Source organism: Anomaloglossus baeobatrachus, unplaced genomic scaffold (assembly GCF_048569485.1).
Source record: "Anomaloglossus baeobatrachus isolate aAnoBae1 unplaced genomic scaffold, aAnoBae1.hap1 Scaffold_2677, whole genome shotgun sequence".
Classification (NCBI taxonomy): Eukaryota; Metazoa; Chordata; class Amphibia; order Anura; family Aromobatidae; genus Anomaloglossus; species Anomaloglossus baeobatrachus.
In genome coordinates, this window is record NW_027442195.1 from 124,030 (window position 1) to 148,087 (window position 24,058).

General features: G+C 46.9%; 1 protein-coding gene across 1 annotated transcript in view; it reads left to right on the top strand.

Moving 5' to 3' along the window:
* Positions 1-240: 240 nt before the first annotated feature.
* The window catches only part of LOC142264621 (mitochondrial thiamine pyrophosphate carrier-like), a 33,775-nt gene continuing 9,957 nt past the window's right edge, over positions 241-24,058 (top strand). Inside the window, exons 1-4 of the mRNA XM_075332254.1 lie at positions 241-381; positions 4,507-4,662; positions 4,752-4,922; positions 22,966-23,149. Of these exons, the coding sequence (XP_075188369.1) occupies positions 250-381; positions 4,507-4,662; positions 4,752-4,922; positions 22,966-23,149 (643 nt within the window). The 5' untranslated portion in view covers positions 241-249. The remainder of the gene's footprint in view (positions 382-4,506; positions 4,663-4,751; positions 4,923-22,965; positions 23,150-24,058) is intronic.

Consider the following 24,058-nt stretch of genomic DNA (forward strand, 5'->3'; position numbering starts at 1 on the left):
TACTGCCTGATTTCTATATCTGCTCCAAGACGTGTGATATGAGTTGATGACAGTAACTTGCATGCCTTCCTAGTGTCTTGAGGAGCAAACTATCCCTGGAAGCCTAAGGTCATGGTAGTTTATTATTGGATTTTCAAAGTCCATGGTTAGCGATGCAATCCTCTGGCTGAATTAGCAGGGAGAACCGCAGAACACGCAGCCGTTGTCGTGACAGTTTTCCCATTATTTTCTTTTAGGTCTCCTTGAAGGATGGTAGGATATGACCCAAGCTCAGAGGGACGCCTTCTTTCTGCAACTGAAGTGGCTACTGCAGGATCTCTTTCTGGACTGGTCACAAGGGCGGCTATAAGCCCTCTGGATGTCATTAAAATTCGCTTTCAGGTATTTTCCTATTTTCTTTTTAATTACAATTTAAACTTTTTCATCTCTCCTTGTACTCATTCCTGAAAATTCTAAAATTTATTAATAACTTGTTAAAGGGAACCTGTCATCTGATTCATTCTGTCCAAACTACAGGCAGCATGAATCAGGTCCTGGCTGTTCAATTGCAGCCAGGTATATTTCATTGGGGGACACAGATGAGCATGGGTGTATGCTGCTGCTACTAGGAGGCTGACACTAGGCATGAAAAAGGTTAGCTTCTCCTCAGTAGTATATACCCACCGACTGGAACCAAGCCGATTTTTAGTTTTAGCTTAGTGTCCGCAGGGGAAAAAGCAAGGAAACCAAGTTTCTGGACGCAGTATTCACAGTAAATAGGAGCTAAAGGCACAAAAGTGAATGTACAGTTAAAATATAACTTTTAATATTACAATTAAAACCTAAAAAGGTGCCTCAAATAAACATAAAATTACCACCGGATTGACCTAGTGGACCAAACAATCAGTGACGCCCTGGGTAGGTTGTTCAACCTCTAATTGATCCAATTCAACACATGCCGTGGTTGGACCCTAGGGGTAAGGACGCTCAGACAAAGAAGCCTGATTGCTATAACTCATATAATAAGGATCGTCAACTTTGACATGATCTAAGACCGTGATCTTAGACTATTACATATGTTTAAGGGCGGCTTTGCACGTTGCGACATTGCACGTGCGATGTCGATGGGGTCAAATCGAAAGTGACGCACATCCGGCGTCGCAGTCGATATCGCAACGTGCAAATCCTTTTTGATACGATGAACGAGCGCAAAAGCGTCGTTATCGTATCATCGCTGCAGCCTCCGACATTTCCATAATACCGGTGCAGCGACAGGTGCGATGTTGTTCCTCGCTCCTGTGGCAGCGCACATCGCTGTGTGTGATGCTGCAGGAGCGAGGATCATCACCTACCTGCCTCCCGGCTGCAATGAGAAGGACGGAGGTGGGCGGGATGTTTACATCCTGCTCATCTCCGCCCCTCCACTTCAATTGGCCGCCTGCCGTGTGACGTCGCTGTGACGCCACACGACCCGCCCCCTTAGGAAGGAGGCGGGTCGCCGGCCAGAGGGACGTCGCACGGCAGGTATGTGCGTGTGAAACTGCCGTAGCGATAATAATTGCTACGGCAGCTTTCACTAGATAGTCCCGCCCCGTCGCACGTGCAATATCGCTGCAGCATCGGTAACACATTGTTACCGATGTCGCAGCGTGCAAAGCCCGCCTAAGAGAGATGGGGGGAGAAAAACATTGTCACTATCTATGATAAATATCATATAGTTATAATGACATTAGAGCTTTTCAAAGTCATAAACAACCCCCCCATCATCCACACATAACATATATATGAATAGCATACAAAAGGAAGGATCATCCATTCTTGCACTCTAATGGGGGCATGTTAATGGGGCATGTGGAATATATTATACGGCAATTAGCCATTTATTTGTTCATTTTCTTGTTTATTGGTTGCACAATTTGGGTTATGCGCAATACAAATTAATATGAATTCCCATGTTCTTGTGATTTATTAACAATTTTCCACACTGTGCACTTTATGGGCCATCTGCAATTCTGCACATCAAACACTTTAGTTTCATTCCATTATTTTTTTTTCTGCCCTCTGAGGACATCTAGTGGTTAAAATTGTGTACTGCATTTCCTTCCCTTCTCGTTTTTTCCTTTTTTTTTTCTTAATCTTTTTGTGAATGAGGGTCAAAACCTTTTTTTTTTCTCTGCACTTGCAGCATACGATGTAGCTGTGTAATCACTAAAATTGTCTTATGTCCTCACACGTGTGTGTGTGTGTGTGTGTGTGTGTGTGTGTGTGTGTGTGTGTGTGTGTGTGTGTGTATGTGTATATATAGATAGATAGATATATATAATATATATCTATCTATCACTCACTCACTCTCTCTCAGCTGTGCTTACCCAATGCCACTCCGCTAGTTTTCCAACCCTACTTCAGACTACGGCAAACAGTCTCTGGGCTCTGTAGTGATGTTTACTCCGCCTGCAGCAGTCACCTGATGTCATCATGATATTATCACTGTGGCCACATCAACAAAGACCGAATACGGTGGCAGAGAGCAGGCATTAGAGTGACATTGGGCAAGTATGGCTATTATTTTTATCCACAGGAAACCCAGAGGATTAAAAAATAAAACTCCTTCAATAAAAAGGAGCCACCTTTTGCTTTGATTGCTGCTTTGCACACTCTTTGCATTCTCTTGATGAGCTTCAAGAGGTAGTCACCGGAAATGGTTTTCCAACAATCTTGAAGGAGTTCCCAGAGATTCTTGGCACTTGTTTGCCCTTTTGCCTTAACTCTACTGTCCAGTTCACCCCCAAACAATCTCAATTGGGTTCAGGTCTGGTGACTGTGGAGGCCAGGTCATCTGGCGTAGCACCCCATCACTCTCCTTCTTAGTCATATAGCCCTTACACAGCTTGGAGGTGTGTTTGGGGTGATTGTCCTGTTGAAAAATAAATGATGGTCCAACTAAACGCAAACCGGATGGAATAGCACGCCGCTGCAAGATGCTGTGGTAGCCATGCTGGTTCAGTATGCCTTCAATTTTGAATAAATCCCCAACAGTGTCACCAGCAAAACATCCCCACACCATCACACCTCCTCCTCCATGCTTCACGGTGGGAACCAGGCATGTAGAGTCCACCATTTTTACAAATACACGGTTGGATCCAAAGATCTCAAATTTGGACTCATCAGACCAAAGCTCAGATTTCCACTGGTCTAATGTCCATTCCTTGTGTTCTGTAGCCCAAACAAGTCTCTTCTGCTTGTTGCCTATCCTTAGCAGTGGTTTCCTAGCAGCTATTTTACCATGAAGGCCTGCTGCACAAAGTCTCCTCTTAATAGTTGTTCTGGAGATGTCTGCTGCTAGAACTCTGTGTGGCATTGATCTGGCTTCTAATCTGAGCTGCTGTTAACCTGCAATTTCTGAGGCTGGTGACTCAGATAAACTTATCCTCCACAGCAGAGGTGACTCTTGGTCTTTTTTTCCTGGGGCGGTCCTCATGTGAGCCAGTTTCTTTGTAACATTTGATGGGTTTTGCCACTGCACCTGGGGAAACTTTCAAAGTTTTCCCAATTTTTCGGACTGACTGACCTTCATTTCTTAAAGTAATGATGGCCACTCATTTTTCTTTACTTAGCTGCTTTTTTTCTTGCCATAATACAAATTCTAACAGTCTATTCAGTAGGACTATCAGTTGTGTGTTCACCAGACTTCTGCACAACACAACTGATGGACCCCATTTATAAGGCAAGAAATCCCGCTTCATAAACCTGACAGGGCACAACTGTGAAGTGAAAACCATTTCCGGTGACTACCTCTTGAAGCTCATCAAGAGAATGCCAAGAGTGTGCAAAGCAGTAATCAAAACAAAAGGTGGCTACTTTGAAGAACCTAGAATACAAGACATATTTTCAGTTGTTTCACACTTTTTTTTAAGTATTTCATTCCACATGTGTTAATTCATAGTTTTGATGCCTTCAATGTGAATCTACAATTTTCAGAGTCATGAAAATTAAGAAAACTCTTTGAATGAGAAGGTGTGTCCAAACTTTTGGTCTGTACCGTGTAATATAAATATATATATCTATATGTGTGTGTGTATTAGATAGATATCTATATCTCTCATATGTATGTACCTTTTGCGTCTTTTGTTCTTATATATGTGGTCACATTTTCTGTTTAGAGATTACCTTCATTGTATATATGCCCTTTTATCCATTGCTTTGTTGTTGTTTCTCTTTGTGTTTCAATAGAGATGAAATGTATTTATTTTGGCTAAAAACCCATGTTATTCATAGGTTTTTCTAATATTTAAAGCAGTTGTCCAGAATTACATGGGATATGTTTGGCTTTGCAGTTCGCTCACATTCCACTTCATGAGGTTGAGCTGCAATACCAGATGCAGCCTATGGGCAAGAGTGGCACTGTTTGTCTATGAAAGCTGCCATCTACAGTGAACCCTTATACTGCTGTTTTATGACAGAAGAATTTAAATAATTCCTAAATTGACCCACTGAATGTGCTTGTTGCCTCTTTTGTACTTCACCCAGCTTCAGATTGAAGATGTGAATGGACGTGGTAAACCGGGCAAGTACAGAGGAATCCTCCATGCAGTAAGACTGATTCTGAGAGAAGAAGGGGTACCTGGATTCTGGAAGGGACACATTCCAGCTCAGCTCTTGTCTGTGTGTTACGGGGCTGTACAAGTGAGTGCTAGGGCATTTGTTTCCCGTTACAACTTCTATTTCTAATTAGGCTAAACTCATTCCTAATTCTTACCTTTTTCTCCCCGCAGTTTGTGAGCTTTGAGGCATTAACTAAAGCAATTCATACTTCCACATCATTCGATTCTCGTGCTCCAGCAATGCACTTTTTGTGTGGTGGGCTGGCTGCCTGCTCAGCAACACTGGCCGTACAACCTCTGGACACCCTAAGGACACGTTTTGCTGCCCAGGGAGAGCCCAAGGTATGAGATTCTAAGGTTAATAGGTAAATTGTAGGATTTTGGCAATAGATGACTTTTGTTCGTTATGCAAAGATGATCCAAAACGTCTTGGAAACCGTCAACAAGCAGGTAATTGTATAGGTTTATTATAAATTTTACATAGTACAGTATTTTATGTCAAGTATACCAATGTTCACATAATACACACCTCAGCCAGTTCCTCAACACATGAATGCCAGAGCAATTTGCTTATTAAAGCGCACCAATCACCAGGATTTTCCTATATAACCTAAAGCCAGTGCTATACTGGCACTATCATGCTGATTCTATACATACCTTTAGTTGTCAGCTAGGATGTATAGGTTTTGAAACGCTTACTAACCTAACTCTCCCCCGTCCCACCTTCTAAATGCTACTCGTACCCTTCTATCTCCTATTTCTGTCCTCACATCCTACATACAACCAATAGCACGTAAGGGCACCCAAAATGTTACTGTCTAAAGACCAGATCATTCATCTTTATATGTAACCAATAAACTAGCATAACGATGGCCGGCCAGATCTACAAGTGTGCTTCACCTCTTGTGTCCCCCTTCTTCCCCATAGATTGTAAGCTTTCGAGCAGGGCCCTCATTCCTACTGTAGCTGTTGAATTATGTACGATTTTGTTTTGTATTAGTCTATACAACACCCACCGGATTGTAAAGTGCTGCGGAATATGTTGGCGCTATATAAATAAACTTTATTATTAAACACAAGCAAGTAAAGCTTTTTTAGTAGCAGCAGCTGCCAATCGGCTGATAGCTGGGGTGGGTATTCAGAGTGATTCCCGCGCCCCTTCCTGTCCCCCGGGGGCAGGGCCTCAGCCAACAGAAAATGTTACTTCCTGGTATCCGCTATATTGGGTGAGGCCCCGTCCCTTCTGGTCACATGGGTATGACATCAGCACAGGTCCTTCTAGTCACTTCGTAAAATGATTCTATAATAGAGTTAGCATAAATAACAGGGGGAGAAAGACAGACAGGGGGGCTGTAATCGCTTTGAATAAAAAGCTCAAAAAATGCTCATTTTACAAACTTTACTTGCTTGTATTTCAAAACCTATACATCCTAGCTGACAACTAAAGGTATGTATAGAATCAGCATGATAGTACCAGTATAGCACTGGCTTTAGGTTTTATTGGAAAATCATGGTGATTGCTGCACTTTAAAATCTAGATGTGTCTACCTAAGGGACAGAGACACCGAGTTTTTCAATTTTAAAAACCACCCAAGCAGTATGAAAGCAGTGACATTTCACATATTGCACATTTGGGCATCATCACCCTATGTGCTGTCATCACATACAAATGATGTAGACTCGCGTGACATTGATGCCTGTGGTGTGCTTACATGCTATGGTATCTCGATGACGACACATCACTCAGCCAGGCCTCCAATGCTTCCTAAAGCTGCTACCATGGGTGTCTGGCATCTGTGCGTCCTATCACATCATCACCTGTTATGGGGCCTAAAGGAGATATGTCAGGCAATACTATTGACACTGACCATTATGACATCATGGTTTCTCAGCATATCACATGCACTGATGCTCTACATTAGAGCCACCAACTCATGTCCCTGACAACCGCACACAATTTTAAGTTACACTCCTGCCATCATCACGTGTTATGCCTTGTGGCACATATGCCAGTCCTCTGGTATGAGTTGCGTATGATCCTGGCTGTTACTGTGGCAGGTAATTGGCTATAAGTTGCTGGTACTGATATTTATAGACTTGACCTTACTCCTTTTGAAACCTCATGAGGGGACTAATATGGCACACATTAGGTAATATTAAAGGATTTTCTCTATTGCTTCATTGGGGTACACAGGAAAGAATGGGTGTACGCTGCTGCCACTAGGAGGCTGCCAAAAATAAACAAAACTCCTCCTCAGCAGGTTACACCCATCAACTGGAACCAAGGTAAATAGTTTTAGCTTAGTGTCTGTAGGAGGCAGGCATGCTTCCCCCTTGGAATTGTTTCTACCTTTTTATATCTTCTTGTTTTCGTTTTAATCTCTCTCCCATTTTATCTTTCAGGCTTAGCTTTTGATTTGATAAAGAGCGTGTGAGAACCACTCAGTCAACCCCCCCTAAGAAACAGAGAGAACAGTGTGCTGATCTACAGTGTACACTCTCTGGTCTGTCCGGCAGGACTTTTACCCCTAAGGCTACATGCGCACGCTGCTTCTTTTTCGTGTTCACAAACTGCAGCCAAAACTGCAGCCAAAACTGCAGCCAAAACTGAACCTTGTCAGAGAGAGCCTGGAAATGTCACAAAAAATGTAGGTGCTTTTTTGGTGCATTTTTGCTGCTTTTTTGGTGCGTTTTTGGCTGCAGTTTTGTCAACAATTGTTTCATGTATTTTTCAGTTCAAACAAGCCCATAAAGCTTGTTGAATTGGAAAAAAAAAAAAATTAGAAATAAATAAATAATTAAAAAAAACGGCGTGCGGTCCCCCCCAATTTTAAAACCAGCCAGATAAAGCCATACGGCTGAAGGCTGGTATTCTCAGGATGGGGAGCTCCACGTTATGGGGAGCCCCCCACCCTAACAATATCAGCCAACAGCCGCCCAGAATTGCCGCATACATTAGATGCGACAGTTCTGGGACTGTACCCGGCTCTTCCCGATTTACCCTGGTGCGTTGGCAAATCGGGGTAATAAGGAGTTATTGGCAGCCCATAGCTGCCAATAAGTCCTAGATTAATCATGTCAGGCGTCTATGAGATACCTTCCATGATTAATCTGTAAATTACAGTAAATAAACACACACACACGAAAAAATCCTTTATTAGAAATAAAAAACACAAACACATTCCCTCATTACCAATTTATTAACCCCGACAAAGCCCTCCTTGTCCGGCGTAATCCAGCATGCTCCAGCGTCGCATCCAGCAGTGCTGCATGGAGGTGACCGGAGAAGCAGCAGACACCGCCGCTCCGGTCACCTCCACGCAGCTAATGAAGACAATAGCGCGATCAGCTGAGCTGTCACCGAGGTTACCCGCTGTCACTGGATCCAGCGGTGGCCGCGAGTAACCTCTGACAGCTCAGCTGATCGCGCTACAGCGTGGAGCCGGCGGCAGGAGCGTGGAGCCAGCGGCAGGAGCGTGGAGCCGGCGGCAGGAGCGTGGAGCCGGCCGGCGGCAGGAGCGTGGAGCCGGCCGGCGGCAGGAGCGTGGAGCCGGCCGGCGGCAGGAGCGTGGAGCCGGCCGGCGGCAGGAGCGTGGAGCCGGCAGGAGCGTGGAGCCGGCAGGAGCGTGGAGCCGGCAGGAGCGTGGAGCCCGGGACTGTCAGCGGCGGCGGCGGTGGCGGTGAGAGGGGTCCATCATCTCCCCTGTGCGGGGACCGCGGTACTTCGGGGAACACGGGGAGGACGGGACTATCAGCGGCGACGGCAGCATCAAGAGGGACAAATCAATGTTTTCAGCTGCCAATGTCCATCCCCCTCTCGCTGCCGCTGCTGATAGTCCCCGTCCTCCACATCATCTCCCCTGGGGACAGCGGTACTTCGGGGAACACGTGGAGGACGGGACGGGACGGGACCACTTGCCTGACCTCACTTCCTGACAAATCACCTGCGTTTTTGCTAGCAAAAACGCAGGTAAAAGGCAGGTAAAATGCACCACTTTTGATTAGCATGCATTTTTCCTGCGTTTTTGATGCCCTCATTGATTTCAATGGGTGACAAATGTTGACAAAAACGCAGGAAGAATGAACATGGTGCATTTTTTTTGTCACAAACTTTTGACAAAAAAAACGCTGACAAATAAACTGCAGTGTGCGCATGACAAATCTGACTTCTCATAGACTTTGCTGGGAAGTCAGATGTCAGAAAGTTCTGCTGACAAAACTGCAGCCAAAAAAGCAGCAAAAAAGCAGGAAAAAAAGCAGCGTGCGCATGTAGCCTAACCCTTCAGTGGTTAGAGGCATCCAGGCAGATGGTCCTTGCCATCCATCTCCAGCACTGCTCACCCACCAGAGTGGGACGGCGCAGGGATGGAAGACCAACCAGTACCAGCAACTCCCCTCCTGTCTTCCAAGTCTGTTTAAAAAAAAAATGAAAAAAAAATAAATTTACTTCTTCAGGAAAAGGTATTGCACTATTCTTCCAGGCTACTTCTACAAGTGAGGCCTGCTGCTTTCACAGCAGACCAGCAGGCTCCATTTTTAGGCTTGTTCAACCTTTTCCGGATCTCTCCATACCAGCCCGCTACTGCTGACAGATACATTCCAAAATTTCGGTCGCTGCTTCCTTGAGGCCTAATCATCCCGTTAGGCTCCACCTCTTGACCACACCCTCTAAAGACTCTTGTGTGGACACCAAAACAGTAGTGAGCTTTGGTCTCCTGGCCTCCTGTTCTCTTCAGGATCATGTCTCATGGTTTCTCAGCAGTTTCTTTTGTCAGTTTTCATCTCCTGGGACTTCCTGCCATCAGGAAAAGTCAGATGCGATAGGAAAGGGAAAAACACTCCTTTAGACCAGCCCATTCCTGAAGGTCATGCGGGCATCAAAGTAGATCGGCAACATGAAGATCTCACAGATCTTCCTCCACATGACTGGGATACTTCTCAGGGTTGGGTGGTTGTCTCCTGTTTCGGGATGCGTGGCTCTCGGTAGTTGAATACGCCTTGGTCAAGGAGGTAGTCTCCTCTGGCTATTTAATAGAGTTCTCCTTCGGTCCCACTTTTTTGAGTCCTACCCACTAAGGCACCCTTCCTTTTGTTCCTGGGCTTTTTAAGGCCATCTCATCTCTCCTCCAGTCAGGTGTCATTATCCCCCATCTTGCCCCATGAGCGCTTTTAAGGTTTTTTTTTTTTTTATTCAAACATGTTTATGGTCCCAAAAAAGGATGGCTCAGTCTGACCCATCCTGGATATCAAACGCTTGAACAAGTGCGACCACTTGCAGCATTTAGGAATGAAATCCCTTTGCTCTGTGATAACCTCGATGGAACCAGCAGAGTTCCTCCGTTCGGTGGACATCCAGGTTGCGTACCTTCACATTCCCATCTTTCTGGCGCACCAGAGATTTCTCCGCTTTGTATTCATAGTTTATCATTTTCAGTTCACAGCTCTTCCCTTTTGGCCTAACCACGTCTCCAAGGGCCTTCACCAAGGTCATGGCAGCAGTCATGACCATCCTCTGAGCCAGGGGAATTGTAGTCATCCCTTAATTGGATGACATTCTGATCAAGGCTCCCTCTTTATGAGCCTATTCCAAAAGTCTCCAAATCACTCTTTATACTCTAACCCGTCTCAGCTGGATCATCAACAGATCGAAGTCGTCAATGATCGAGGCCATCATCTGATTTTTCTAGAAATGCTGTTTAATACTTCAGGTGCAAGAGTCTTCCTTCCAGAAGAAAAGGTTTTGCCTTTGTTATAGGAGATACGCTCACTTAGCCTCTTTCAACCACGGTCGCTTCGGTTCTGCATGATCTAATTGGGCAATATGGTAGCCGCAATGGAAATAGTCTCACTTGCACAGTTTCACACCTGTCCTCTTCAGCTTGCTCTTCTGTCTCGATGGGACATGACAGCATTATTTCTGGATCGACTCATCCTCCTTCCTCCCGAGTCAGACAGTCCTTAAGCTGGTTGTAACACTTCCCCGTCATTCACCGAGAGAGATCATTCCTCCTGATACGCTGGAAAATTCTGACAACAGATCACAGTCTTTCTGGTTGTGGAGCAGTGTTTCAGAGTTACACAGTTCAGGGTCGCTGTAAAGTCTCTTCCCAGCAGTACAAATCCTTGGAGTGGACAACTGAGCTGAAGACTACCTAAACCGTGAAGACCTCTCAGCGGACGAGTAGTCTCTGACCCAGCAGTTTTTAACCAGATCTGTCCAAGATGGGGCACATCTGATGTAGATCCCATGGTGTCCAGAAGAAACAAGCAGGTCCCTCAGTTTGTGCCTTAATCCCGCAACCCTCTTGCGCTCATCTTGGATGCTCTGTAGATTCTATGGTCCCAGTTCTCCCTTCCATATTTCTTTCCATCTCTGCCTCTTATCCTCAGGGTCATCAAGAAGGTCAAAGTTGAAGGAGTGCCAGTCATCGTCATCCTCGTAGGTCCACACTAGCCCAGAAGAACCTGGTGTGACAACAGACTTTTTCAATGTGTGTCTTGGGTTAAAATTTCTTACATTAGCCAGACGTATTGTTCTTCTGTGTGCTAACTCATGTTTGCTAAACTATTGTTTCTACCAGACCCTCTGAGCATTCATTGTAATGTAGTTGTGTATTGCTGATGTAATGTAAATTACCTTAGTAGCCATTGTCTAGTCTGTGACTTGCAGACCTCATGTAGATATCCTCAGTCTTTCTATCCACATCATTTAAATGAACATTATCCATGCAGCTTGAAATTCATCCAATAAGAGAAGCAACCTTGTACAACCAATCCGATAAGGGCACAGTATAGCCAAAGGGAAGGCTATGGCTATAAAAAGGGGACTTCCTTAAGTCACCAGTTGTTGGATGTCGCATGATCCAGTCTAAGCTCTTAGGAGCTGGCTAGGGGATCAGGACCAGGATACCTTGTGGACTCGGTCTAGGGACTTTGGCTCCGACTAGAGGAACACTTTGCTACATGACTTCAAACCAAAGACTACTTAAGGAGGAAACCCAGGTTGGGACAATCCAGTCATCTGGTACAGACTTTGCAGACCTCAGCCAGCTTCCTAAATCTGGCGTTATTCCAGTCTCGGTGGGTGCCCGCCAAAAGCGGGGTGCTGCTGGATTGGAGTAAGTAGCCCTGGAACCTCTGAGGCATGGACATTCGAAATCCCTGGTGAGCCAGCGGAAGGGTGAGACACTGTTGCCTGTTACATTTGTGTGTTTTGCTGGTTATGTGCTATGTGCCGTTAATTGTTTGGGAATGCAATAAAGTCTTAATATTGTGATTCCCTCACCCTGTGTTGTCTGAGTAGTGTTCCGTCCACGGTTAAGGAGGTCGTGCGTTCAGTTGGGATGAGCCCTGGGCCATGCTGTCTTTCTAAAGGCGGCTGGGCCAGTGGACGAGACCAACCACTGAGCCCCGTGTCTCCACACCTGGTACAAAGAGATAATTAATTTTCTCACATATGTCCCTTGGATGCTTCCAGATCATCCAGATCTTCTTTCCCAGGATCCCTTCTTCCACCAGAATTCAGTGTCTCAATTTAACGGCATGGAAGTTGAAACTGCAGTTTAAAAGACAGAGTATTTTTCCTGATCAGGTCATTCAGAGCATGATCAAGACAAGGAAGCCCTATTCCTCCTGTATCTACCATCGCATTTGAAAGGCCTTCTTTTGCAGGTGTGAAGCTAAACGGGTCGCTCCCTTACCTTTTTTACTCATTTCCCTGCTGACTTTCTTTAAGTCTGGCTTAAAGTCATCTTAGATCTTGCTTTTTAAAGGGACCCTTAGCTTACAAAGGAATCTGCCTTCCTGCTCTCCGATCAAGACCTTTCTACAGGGCATCACTCATTCTGTACCCCATTAGATTTCCCGTTGACCCATTGAATCTCAGTCTAGTTTTGGACATGCTAAAGGGCTCTCCATTTGAACCCATTTGGGATATTTCTCTCCCTTTTGCCATCAGGAAGGCAACCTTCCAAGAAAGTAATCACCTCCATCAGATGAGTCTCAGAACTCACAGCTTTATCTTGTCATCCATTTCTTATTCTCCACCAGGATAAGGTGGCATTACACCCTGTGCCATCCTTTCTTCCTAAGGTAGTCTTTGCCTTCCACCTTAACAAGGTTTTCATTCTTCCATCGTTCCGCCTGTCTCCTTTTCATCCTCTGGACCGAATTTTACACAATCTGGATCTCGTCAGAGCGATCATTCTAGTACAGCGTCTTTTAGACGTTCGGCTTCCCTGTTCTTGATTCTTGATGGCCATCACAGGGGATACCAGCCTTAAAGGCCACAATTGCTATTTGGATCTGAGCTGCCATATTGGAAGCATATCAAGTAAAGAATAAACCCTGTCCCACTCAGGGTCACAGCTCATTCCACCCATGCAGTGGGGGCCTCCTGGGCTGTCCAACATCAGGCCTCTGTGACACATCTCTGAAAGGCTGCTACCTGGTCCTCTGTGCATTCTTTTACCAAGTTCTAGCGGGCACACTTTTTTTGCCTCGGCAGATTCAATCCTAGGCAGGAAAGTTTTGCAAGCTGTAGTTGCCGGACTTAAGGGTGCTTTACACGCTGCGACGTCGCTAGCGATTGCTAGTGATGTCGCGAGCAATAGCACCCGCCCCCGTTGTTCGTGCGACATGTGGTGATCGCAGCCGTAGCGAACAATATCGCTACGGCAGCGTCATGCACATACCTGCGACGATGCTGTTGCTGCCGAACAATCCCTCCTTCAAGGGGGAGGTGTGTTCGGCGTCACAAAACGGCCACCCAATAGCAGAGAAGGGGCAGAGATGAGCGGCCGGAACATACCGCCCACCTTCTTCCTTCCTCATTGCCGGTGGACGCAGGTAAGGAGATGTTCATCGCTCCTGCGGTGTCACACATAGCAATGTGTGATGCCGCAGGAACGACGAACAACCAGCGGCATGCACCATCAATGATATTATGAAAAGGAGCGACATGTCAACGATCAACGATTTTTGCCGTTTTTGCGATCGTTGATCGTCGCTCCTAGCTGTCACACGCTGCGATGTCACTAACGACGCTGGATGTGCGTCACTAACACCGTGACACTGACGATATATCGTTAGCGATGTCGCAGCGTGTAAAGCACCCTTTAGGCCTGAGCTTGGCTTCCTTCTGCTTCTCTCACCCTTGGGACTGCTTTAGGAGATCCTATGTGTCCCCCAATGAAGTGATAGAGAAAAGAAGATTTTGGGTACTTGCCGCAAAATCTTTCTCTGCGCTTTAAGTGGGGGGACATGGCACCCACCCTTGTGTTGAATTGTATGTGTTGTGTTTGTTTAGATATGCTACTTCAATATGTTCTTGCCTTATGTTCTTACCTTACAGTTGCTTCCTACTGCTTTCTCACTGATTACCTTGTTTCCAGTTGGAGGGTGTAACCTGCTCAGAAAGTAATTTTTTTTGCCTAGTGTCAGCCTCCTAGTGGTAGCAGCATACACCCATGGTTCCTGCATCTCCCACTGAAGGCTCTGAGAAAAAGATTTTATGGTAAGTCTCCATAATCTTCTTTTCTTTGTCGCTCCATTGGGAGACCCAGACAATTGGGTGTATAGGCTATGCCTCCGGAGGCCGCACAAAGTATTACACTAAAAGTGTAAAGCCCCTCCCCTTCTGCCTATACACCCCCCGTGCTCCCACGGGCTCCTCAGTTTTTATGCTTTGTGCGAAGGAGGCAGACATGCACGCACAGCTCCACAGATTAGTCAGCAGCAGCTGCCGACTATGTCGGATGGAAGAAAAGTGGGCCCATATAGGGCCCCCAGCATGCTCCCTTCTCACCCCACTCTTGTCGGCGGTGTTGTTAAGGTTGAGGTATCCATTGCGGGTACGGAGGCTGGAGCCCACATGCTGTTTTCCTTCCCCATCCCCCTTAGGGCTCTGGGTGAAGTGGGATCCCATCGGTCTCCAGGCACTGAGACCGTGCTTCATCCACAACTCCTGAGGAGCCTGCTGGATAGGAGCCGGGTATCGTTCAGGGACATGGCCCTGCTACTTTAAGGTACTCTGTGTCCCCGTGGGGACCGCGCACAGCAACACTCCAGCATTGCTGGGTGTGCTAGTGCACCGGGGACCGCGGCGCTGACCGCGTTTGTGCCATTATACACTGCAGCGTCGCTGAGTGTGTTTGTGTATGGGGACTACCGCGCTAACCGCCGCTGCCATTGTTTTTACTGAGGCGCGGCTGGGACTGTTAGTGCGCCGGGGACTCTGCGCCGGCCGCGCTTATACGGCGGCCGCGCTTATAACTCGAGTCCCCGGCTTTTGGGCCTAGTCTCCGTTTCTTCCCGCCCTCAGCCCTGCCAGTCAGGGGAAGAGCGGGACGCTGTACAGCACGGCAGCACTGAGGGCTGGAGCATGCTTTGCATACTCCACCCCCCTCACTGTGCACAGTGAGGCACCAGCTCCCGCACTTTCTGGGTCACGCCCACGGCTCCCTCCTCTCCTCAGGACGCCGGCAGCCATTCCTGTCAGCTCCTAGGACGCTGCAGAGGGGAGACAAACTCTGGGGGACCCAGGCAGGGATGATGGTGGCCACACAACCGCTTTAAGCGGGCGGTAAGCAGCACCTGAGGTGCTGACCCCACTTGTGTAGAAGTGTGATTATAGTTTATATGTTTGCAGGCTATACTTTACACTGTATGGTGCACAGTTGATTTCTGGTTATATACCCTGTTGTGTTGCTCAAAGGACAAGGGTGCCAGAACACAGGCTTACTATGCTGCCTGCGCCGCATGTACAACCTCGCTACCGGCAGGTTCCACTGACCCTCATTGTGGGCCCCTGTGGCACTTACTCAGCCGGAGCCTCTGCTAAGGGGGGCCCAGGGGGAACAACCAGCTAACACTGTCCAGGTGACAGGGACGGAGTTTGCAGTTTTTACTGACAGACTTTCTGAGACTATGGCTAAAATACTAGAAGCTTTGCAGTCCAGACCGGTATCTCAAACCATGGGCACTGTGGAATCACTGCCCCCTTGTTCCCCTCAGTTGGAACAACAATGTTCCCCCGGGGTGTCTCATAGATCCCAGGGTGAGGTCTCTGACACGGACCGCAGTCCCAGACCGCCTAAGCGAGCTCGCTTGGAAATCCCCTCGACCTCATCACATTGTTCAGGGTCTCAGAGAAATGACTCTCTGTATGATGAAGCGGAGGTAGCTGATCAGGATTCTGATCCTGAGGTCGCTCTCAACCTTGATACCCCTGATGGGGACGGCATAGTGAATGATCTTATTGCGTCCATAAATATGATGCTGGATATTTCTCCCTCAGCTCCTCCAGCAGAGGAGTCACCTTCTCAGCAGGAGAAGTTCCGTTTCAGGTTCCCCAAGCGTACAGCGAGTTTGTTTCTGGATCACTCCGACTTCAGAGAGGCAGTCCAGAAACACTGAGTTTGTCCAGATAAGCGTTTTTTTCCAAGCGCCTTAAGGATACAGGTTATCCCTTCCCCCCTGACGTGGTCAAGGGCTGGACTCAGGGTCCCAAGGTGGATCCTCCAATCTCCAGACTGGCGGCTAGATCCATAGTTGCAGTTGAAGATGGGGCCTCACTCAAGGATGCCACTGCCAGACAGATGGTGCTCTGGTTCAGATCCATCTATGAGGCTATCGGCGCGTCTTTCGCTCCAGCATTCGCAGCAGTATGGGCACTCCAAGCTATCTCAGCGGGTCAAGCCCAAAATTGACGCACTCACACGTACGTCTGCGCCGCTAGTGGCTTCCATAACCTCTCAAACGTCGGCATTTGCGTCCTACGCTATTAATGCTATCCTGGACTCTGCGAGCCGTACGGCGGTTGCAGCCGACAATTCGGTGGCATTACGCAGGGCCTTGTGGCTACGGGAACCGCCGGAGGTGCCGCTACCAAGGCGGCTTCCTCATGACATACGGCAGCCTCACACCGCATCCTCGGTCGGTGGCAGGCTCTCCCTCTTCTGCGACACCTGGCTGCCACAGGTAAAAGACCGATGGGTGAGAGACATTCTGTCTCACGGTTACAGGATAGAGTTCAGCTCTCGTCCTCTGACTCGATTCTTCAGAACATCTCCGCCCCCCGAAAGAGCCGATGCTCTTCTGCAGGCAGTGGGCACTCTGAAGGCAGAAGGAGTGGTGATCCCTGTTCCTCTTCAGCAACAGGGTCACGGTTTTTACTCCAACCTGTTTGTGGTTCCAAAGAATGACGGGTCTTTCCGTCCTGTCCTGGACCTACAACTGCTCAACAAACACGTAAAGACCAGGCGGTTCCGGATGGAATCCCTCCGCTCCGTCATCGCCTCAATGTCCCAAGGAGATTTCCTTGCATCGAGCGATATCAAAGATGCTTATCTTCACGTTCAGATTGCTCCAGAGCATCAGCACTTCCTGCGCTTCGCCATAGGAGACGAACACCTCCAGTTCGTGGCACTGCCGTTCGGCCTGGCGACAGCCCCCCGGGTTTTCACCAGGGTCATGGCTACAGTAGTCGCGGTCCTCCACTGCCAGGGTCACTCGGTGATCCCTTACTTAGATGATCCGCTAGTCAAGGCTTCCAAGAGGCATGCCAGCACAGCCTCAACGCTACTCTGGAGACTCTCCAGAGTTTCGGGTGGATCATCAATTTTTCCAAAGTCAAATCTGACACCGGCCCAATCGCTGACATATCTTGGCATGGAGTTTCATACCCTCTCAGCGATAGTGAAGCTTCCGCTGAACAAGCAGCGTTCACTACAGACAGGGGTGCAATCTCTCCTTCAAGGTCAGTCACTCCCCTTGAGGCGCCTCATGCACTTCCTCGGGAAGATGGTGGCAGCAATGGAGGCAGTCCCTTTCGCGCAGTTTCACCTGCGTCCTCTTCAATGGGACATCCTACGCAAATGGGACAGGAAACCGACGTCCCTCGACAGGAACGTCTCCCTCTCTCAGGCAACCAAAGCTTCCCTTCGGTGGTGACTTCTTCCCACTTCATTATCGAGGGGGAATTCCTTCCTACCCCCATCCTGGGCGGTGGTCACGACGGACGCGAGTCTGTCAGGGTGGGGAGCAGTTTTTCTCCACCACAGGGCTCAGGGTACGTGGACTCAGCAAGAGTCCTCGCTTCAGATCAATGTTCTGGAGATCAGGGCAGTGTATCTGGCCCTAAAAGCGTTCCAGCAGTGGCTGGAAGGCAAGCAGATCCGAATTCAGTCGGACAACTCCACAGCGGTGGCATACATCAACCACCAAGACGGGACACGCAGTCGGCAAGCCTTCCAGGAAGTCCGGCGGATTCTACTGTGGGTAGAAGCCACAGCCTCCACCATATCCGCAGTTCACATCCCAGGCGTAGAAAACTGGGGAGCAGACTTTCTCAGTCGACAGGGCATGGACGCAGGAGACTGGTCCCTTCACCGGGACGGGTTTCAGGAGATCTGTTGCCGCTGGGGCATGCCGGACGTCGACCTAATGGCAACAAGGTACCGACGTTCATGGCACGGTCTCAAGAGCCCAGAGCTATGGCGGCAGACGCCTTAGTTCAGGACTGGTCGCAGTTTCAGCTCTCTTACGTGTTCCCTCCGTTGGCACTGTTGCCCAGAGTGTTACGCAAGATCAGGGCCGTCTGCCGCCGCGTCATCCTCGTCGCTCCAGACTGGCCGAGGAGGTCGTGGTACCCGGATCTGTGGCATCTCACGGTCGGCCAACCGTGAGCACTACCAGACCGACCAGACTTGCTGTCTCGAGGGCCGTTTTTTTCCATCTGAATTCTGCGGCCCTCAACCTGACTGTGTGGCCATTGAGTCCTGGATCCTAGCGTCTTCAGGATTATCTCAAGAGGTCATTGCCACTATGAGACAGGCTAGGAAACCAACGTCCGCCAAGATCTACCACAGGACGTGAAAAATTTTCCTGTCGTGGTGCTCTGCTCAGGGTTTTTTCTCCCTGGCCATTTGCCTTGCCCCCTTTTCTGTCCCTCCTTCAATTTGGACTGGAAAAGGGTTTGTCGCTCGGCTCCCTTAAGGGACAAGTCTCAGCGCTCTCTGTGTTTTTCCAGAAGCGCCTAGCCAGACTTCCACAGGTACGCACGTTCCTGCAGGGGCTTTGTCACATCGTTCCTCCTTACAAACGGCTGTTAGAACCCTGGGATCTGAACAGGGTGCTGATGGTTCTTCAGAAACCACCATTCGAGCCTATGAGGGATATTTCTCTCTCATGCCTTTCGCAGAAAGTGGTTTTCCTAATAGCAGTCACTTCACTTCGGAGAGTGTCTGAGCTAGCAGCGTTGTCTTGCAAAGCCCCTTTCCTGGTGTTTCACCAGGACAAGGTGGTTCTGCGTCCGGTTCCGGAATTTCTCCCTAAGGTGGTATCCCCCTTTCATCTCAATCAGGGTATCTCCTTACCCTCTTTTTGTCCTCATCCAGTTCACCAATGTGAAAAGGATTTGCACTTGATTAGATCTGGTGAGAGCACTCAGACTCTACATTTCTCGTACGGCGCCCCTGCGCCGCTCGGATGCACTCTTTGTCCTTGTCGCTGGCCAGCGTAAAGGGTCACAGGCTTCCAAATCAAGCCTGGCTCGGTGGATCAAGGAACCAATTCTCGAAGCTTACCGTTCTGCTGGGCTTCCGGTTCCCTCAGGGCTGAAGGCCCATTCTACCAGAGCCGTGGGTGCGTCCTGGGCTTTGAGGCACCAGGCTACGGCTCAGCAGGTTTGTCAGGCGGCTACCTGGTCGAGCCTGCACACTTTCACGAAACACTATCAGGTGCATACCTATGCTTCGGCGGATGCCAGCATAGGCAGACGAGTCCTTCAGGCGGCGGTTGCCCACCTGTAGGAAGGGGCCGTTTTACGGCTCTATTACGAGGTATTATTTTACCCACCCAGGGACTGCTTTTGGACGTCCCAATTGTCTGGGTCTCCCAATGGAGCGACAAAGAAGGGAATTTTGTTTACTTACCGTAAATTCCTTTTCTTCTAGCTCCAATTGGGAGACCCAGCACCCGCCCCTGTTTTTTTTTTTTTTTTTTTTTTTTTTTTTTTTGTGTACACATGTTGTTCATGTTGAATGGTTTCAGTTCTCCGATATTCCTTCGGATTGAATTTACTTTAAACCAGTTTATAATTTTTTCCTCCTTCTTGCTTTTGCACCAAAACTGAGGAGCCCCGTGGGAGCACGGGGGGTGTATAGGCAGAAGGGGAGGGGCTTTACACTTTTAGTGTAATACTTTGAAAAAAAGGGAACCAGCACGATCTGAAATTGGCATGCATCAAATAAAAAGTGAAAATTCACAAATTTATTCCAACTGTACTATGATAAAAAAATGAGATTTTTAGCAAATAATTGATCAATTTTTTGAGCCACCCCTGCCAACGTCACGGCAAATCTCAATAGGGGGGTCCTACTCTACATTCTGTATTTCATGTGCCATGCGGCCTCCTAGATAAAGTTAAAAGCAGAACCATAATGGAGCACACATACCTGTAACCTGTATATATAACCGCTTCTATGTTGCAAAAAGGCACTTGTGGATAGAGACCAGCCCAGGTCCCAGCATGTGGAGCAAGACCTACACATACCAGGACTATATCAGAACTGATCCTCCCAGTGTCAAACAGCAACCATTGATAAAGGCGGACCAGATCCAAGAATGGTGCTTAATTAGCATTGCCTGTGGAAAGGGGTGAGGTAACTGAGTCTGAACAGCTACCAACAGGAGGAATATATTGCAAACCAAAATCAGGCGTGCATGGTATGGTGTTGGTCAGACACCAGATTTGTAGCATAACTACGGTCAAAACAGAGAAAAAAAGGGAACCAGCACGATCTGAAATTGGCATGCATCAAATAAAAAGTGAAAATTCACAAATTTATTCCAACTGTACTTTGATAAAAAAATGAGATTTTTAGCAAATAATTGATCAATTTTTTGAGCCACCCCTGCCAACGTCACGGCAAATCTCAATAGGGGGGTCCTACTCTACATTCTGTATTTCATGTGCCATGCGGCCTCCTAGATAAAGTTAAAAGCAGAACATAGAAGCGGTTATATATACAGGTTACAGGTATGTGTGCTCCATTATGGTTCTGCTTTTAACTTTATCTAGGAGGCCGCATGGCACATGAAATACAGAATATAGAGTAGGACCCCCCTATTGAGATTTGCCGTGACGTTGGCAGGGGTGGCTCAAAGAATTGATCAATTATTTGCTAAAAATCTCATTTATATTACAGTACAGTTGGAATACATCTGTGAATTTTCACTTTTTATATGATGCATGCCATTTTCAGATCGTGCTGGCTCCCCTCTCTCTCTGTTTGGTTGTAGTTATGCTACAAATGTCTGGTGGCTGGTCACCACCATGCTATGCACGCCTGATCTTGGTTTGCAATATATTCCTCCTGTTGGTAGCTGTACACATTCAGTTGCCTCACTCTTTCCACAGGCATTGCTAATTAAGCACCATACTTAGATCTGCTCCGCCTTTATCAATGGTTGCTCTCTGGCACTGGGAGGGTCAGTTCTGATATAGTCCTGGTATGTGTAGAGCTTGCTCCACATGCTGGGACCTGGGCTGGCAGGGGTTGCTCAAAGAATTGATCAATTATTTGCTAAAAATCTCATTTATATTACAGTACAGTTGGAATACATCTGTGAATTTTCACTTTTTATATGATGCATGCCATTTTCAGATCGTGCTGGCTCCCCTCTCTCTTAGTGTAATACTTTGTGCGGCCTCCGGAGGCATAGCCTATACACCCAATTGTCTGGGTCTCCCAATTGGAGCTAGAAGAAAAGGAATTTACGGTAAGTAAACAAAATTCCCTTCATTCTGATATTCATACATGGTATTGTCAGGTTGTTCTTGTAATGTAAATAGAAGTAATTTTGCAATTTACTGCTTAGTAATCTTTTCATTTTAGGTATTAACACTTTTTTCTTTACACTTGGTTGCTTTGGCGCGGACCACCAATGCTAGACCGCAAAACTTATTCACTGCCTATGTAAAAGGAGGCTCCAATATTAATTTCAACCTTGACTATTAAGAATTAATATTAAATTCAGTAAATGACATAGTAACGTTTCCTGTTCCTTATACTATACACAGTGGGGAAAAAAATTATTTCGTCAGCCACCAATTGTGCAAGTTCTCCCACTGAAAAAGGAGAGAGGTCTGTAATTGACATCATAGGTAGACCACAACTATGAGACAAAATGAGAAAACAAATAAAAAAAATTACTGCGTCTGATTTTTTTCAAGATTTTTTTGCAAATTATGGTGGAAAAGAAGTATTTGCTGAATAACAAAAGTTCATCTCAATATTTTGTTATATATCTTTTGTTGGCAATGACAGAGGTCAAACATTTTTTGTAAGTCTTCATAAGGTTGGCGCACACTGTTGGTGGCACTAATTAAAAAGACCCATATATCTGGAACCGTATGGTGGATTTAAAAAAAAAAACAAAAAAACCTGAATACTTAGGGAACAACTGGGAGTGAAATAAGAGCAGAAACTGATTTACTTTTGATCTAGTGACAGTTAAATGGTCTATAGGCCCATTTATACACAACGATATCGCTAACGAGATATCGTCGGGGTCATGGTGTTGGCGACACACATCCGGCCTCGTTAGCGATGTCGTTGTGTGTGACACTTTTTTGCGATCAGTAACGATCGCAAAAAGGTGTCAAATCATTTGTCGTGTACACGTTCATTTTTAAAAAATCGTTCCTCGTTTGGAATGCAGATCGTACCTGCGGCCGTCGGCAATGAGGAAGGAAGGAGGTGGGCGGGATGTTCTGGCCACTCATCTCTGCCCCTCCGCTTCTATTGGGCGGCCGTTTAGCGACGCCGAAGGAACCTCCCCCTTAAAGGAGAGATTGTTTAGCGACGTTGGTGAACAGGTAAATGAGTGTGACGCTGCCGTAGCGATATTGTTCGCTACGGCAGCGATCACCCCGTGACGCGCCACCGACGTGGGCAGGTGCTATCGCTCGCGACATCGCTAGCGATGTTGCAGCGTGTAAAGCCCTTTTTAGTCTGTTTCAACAAACTTTGCATAATTCTATAGTACTAGCAAATAGAGACTTTATCATATTTTATCAGAGAAATATGTATAATTAGTCACTTGTTAGCCACTTTTCCTCCCAGCTGCCTCCTAGAATAATCATCCACTCAAAAAAAGCAAAAAAAAAAACCCTCCGAAAAACCATCTTGGTCAAAATTAGAGAGAGCCTGCCGAGGTTTAACGTGCAGGTTAAATTTAGTATAATGGCCAGAAACCATGCTAATCCTCATGTATACACATGACGGCTTATTTTGAAAAGTCACTTGAAATAACAGGTACGCTTTTGAAAATTACAAAAATCATATTAATGTGGCTAAACCCTCTGCTGTTTGCTACACAGGTGTATAGGACTTTGCGCCATGCCATCATCACTATGTACAGAACAGAAGGAGTACTTACATTCTATCGTGGCCTGTGTCCCACATTGCTGGCAGTATTTCCTTATGCGGGTCTTCAGTTCTCCTCCTACAACTTACTGCAGAGAGTCTGGAGCTGGCTACTTCCATGTAATCATGATAAAAGAGGTATATCGAAGTACTTTTACTCTTCAGTGTATATCTGTACAATTTTGTGCGTGTGTGTGTGTATATATAGATAGATATATCACAAGGGAGTACAACCTTCATATTTTTGAAAATATTTAGTTGTATATTTCCATGGGACAGCACTGAAATGTCATTTTGATACAATGTACAGTAGTCAGTGTACAGCTTGTATAACAGTACATTTGATGTGCCCTCTAAATAACTCCTCACACAGCAATTAATGTCTAAACTGCTGGCAACAAAAGTGAGTACACCCCTAAGTGAAAGTGGCCAAATTGTGCCCAAAGTGTTAATATTTTGTGTGCCCACCGTTATTTTCAAGCACTGAAGCGCTTCACAGGAGCCGCTGGAATCCTCTTCAATTTTCCATGATGACATTATGGAACTGGTGAATGCTAGAGAATGCCCCACAGATGCTCAATAGGGTTTAGGTCTGGCAACCTGCTTGGCAAGTCCAACACCTTTTTTTTTTTTTTTTTTTTTTTTTTTCTCCCCTCAGTTTCTTTAGCAAAACAGTGGTCGTTTTGGAGGTGTTTGGGGTTGTTATCATGTTGGAATACTGCCCTGCGGCCCTGTTTCCGAAGGAAATGGATCGTGCTCTGCTTCGGTATGACACAGTACATGTTGGCATTCATGGTTCCCTCAATCTCCTCACAGCTGACCAGCACTCATGCAGCCCCAAATCATGACACGCTCACCACCATGGCTGACTGTAGGCAGGACACACTTGTCTTTGTGCTCCTCATCTGGTTGCTGCCCCACATGCTTGACACCATATGAACCAAATTCATTTATATTGGTCTCATCAGACCACAGAACATGATACCAGTAATCCATGTCCTTAATCTACTTGTCTTCAGCAAACTGTTTGCGGGCTTTCTTGTGCAT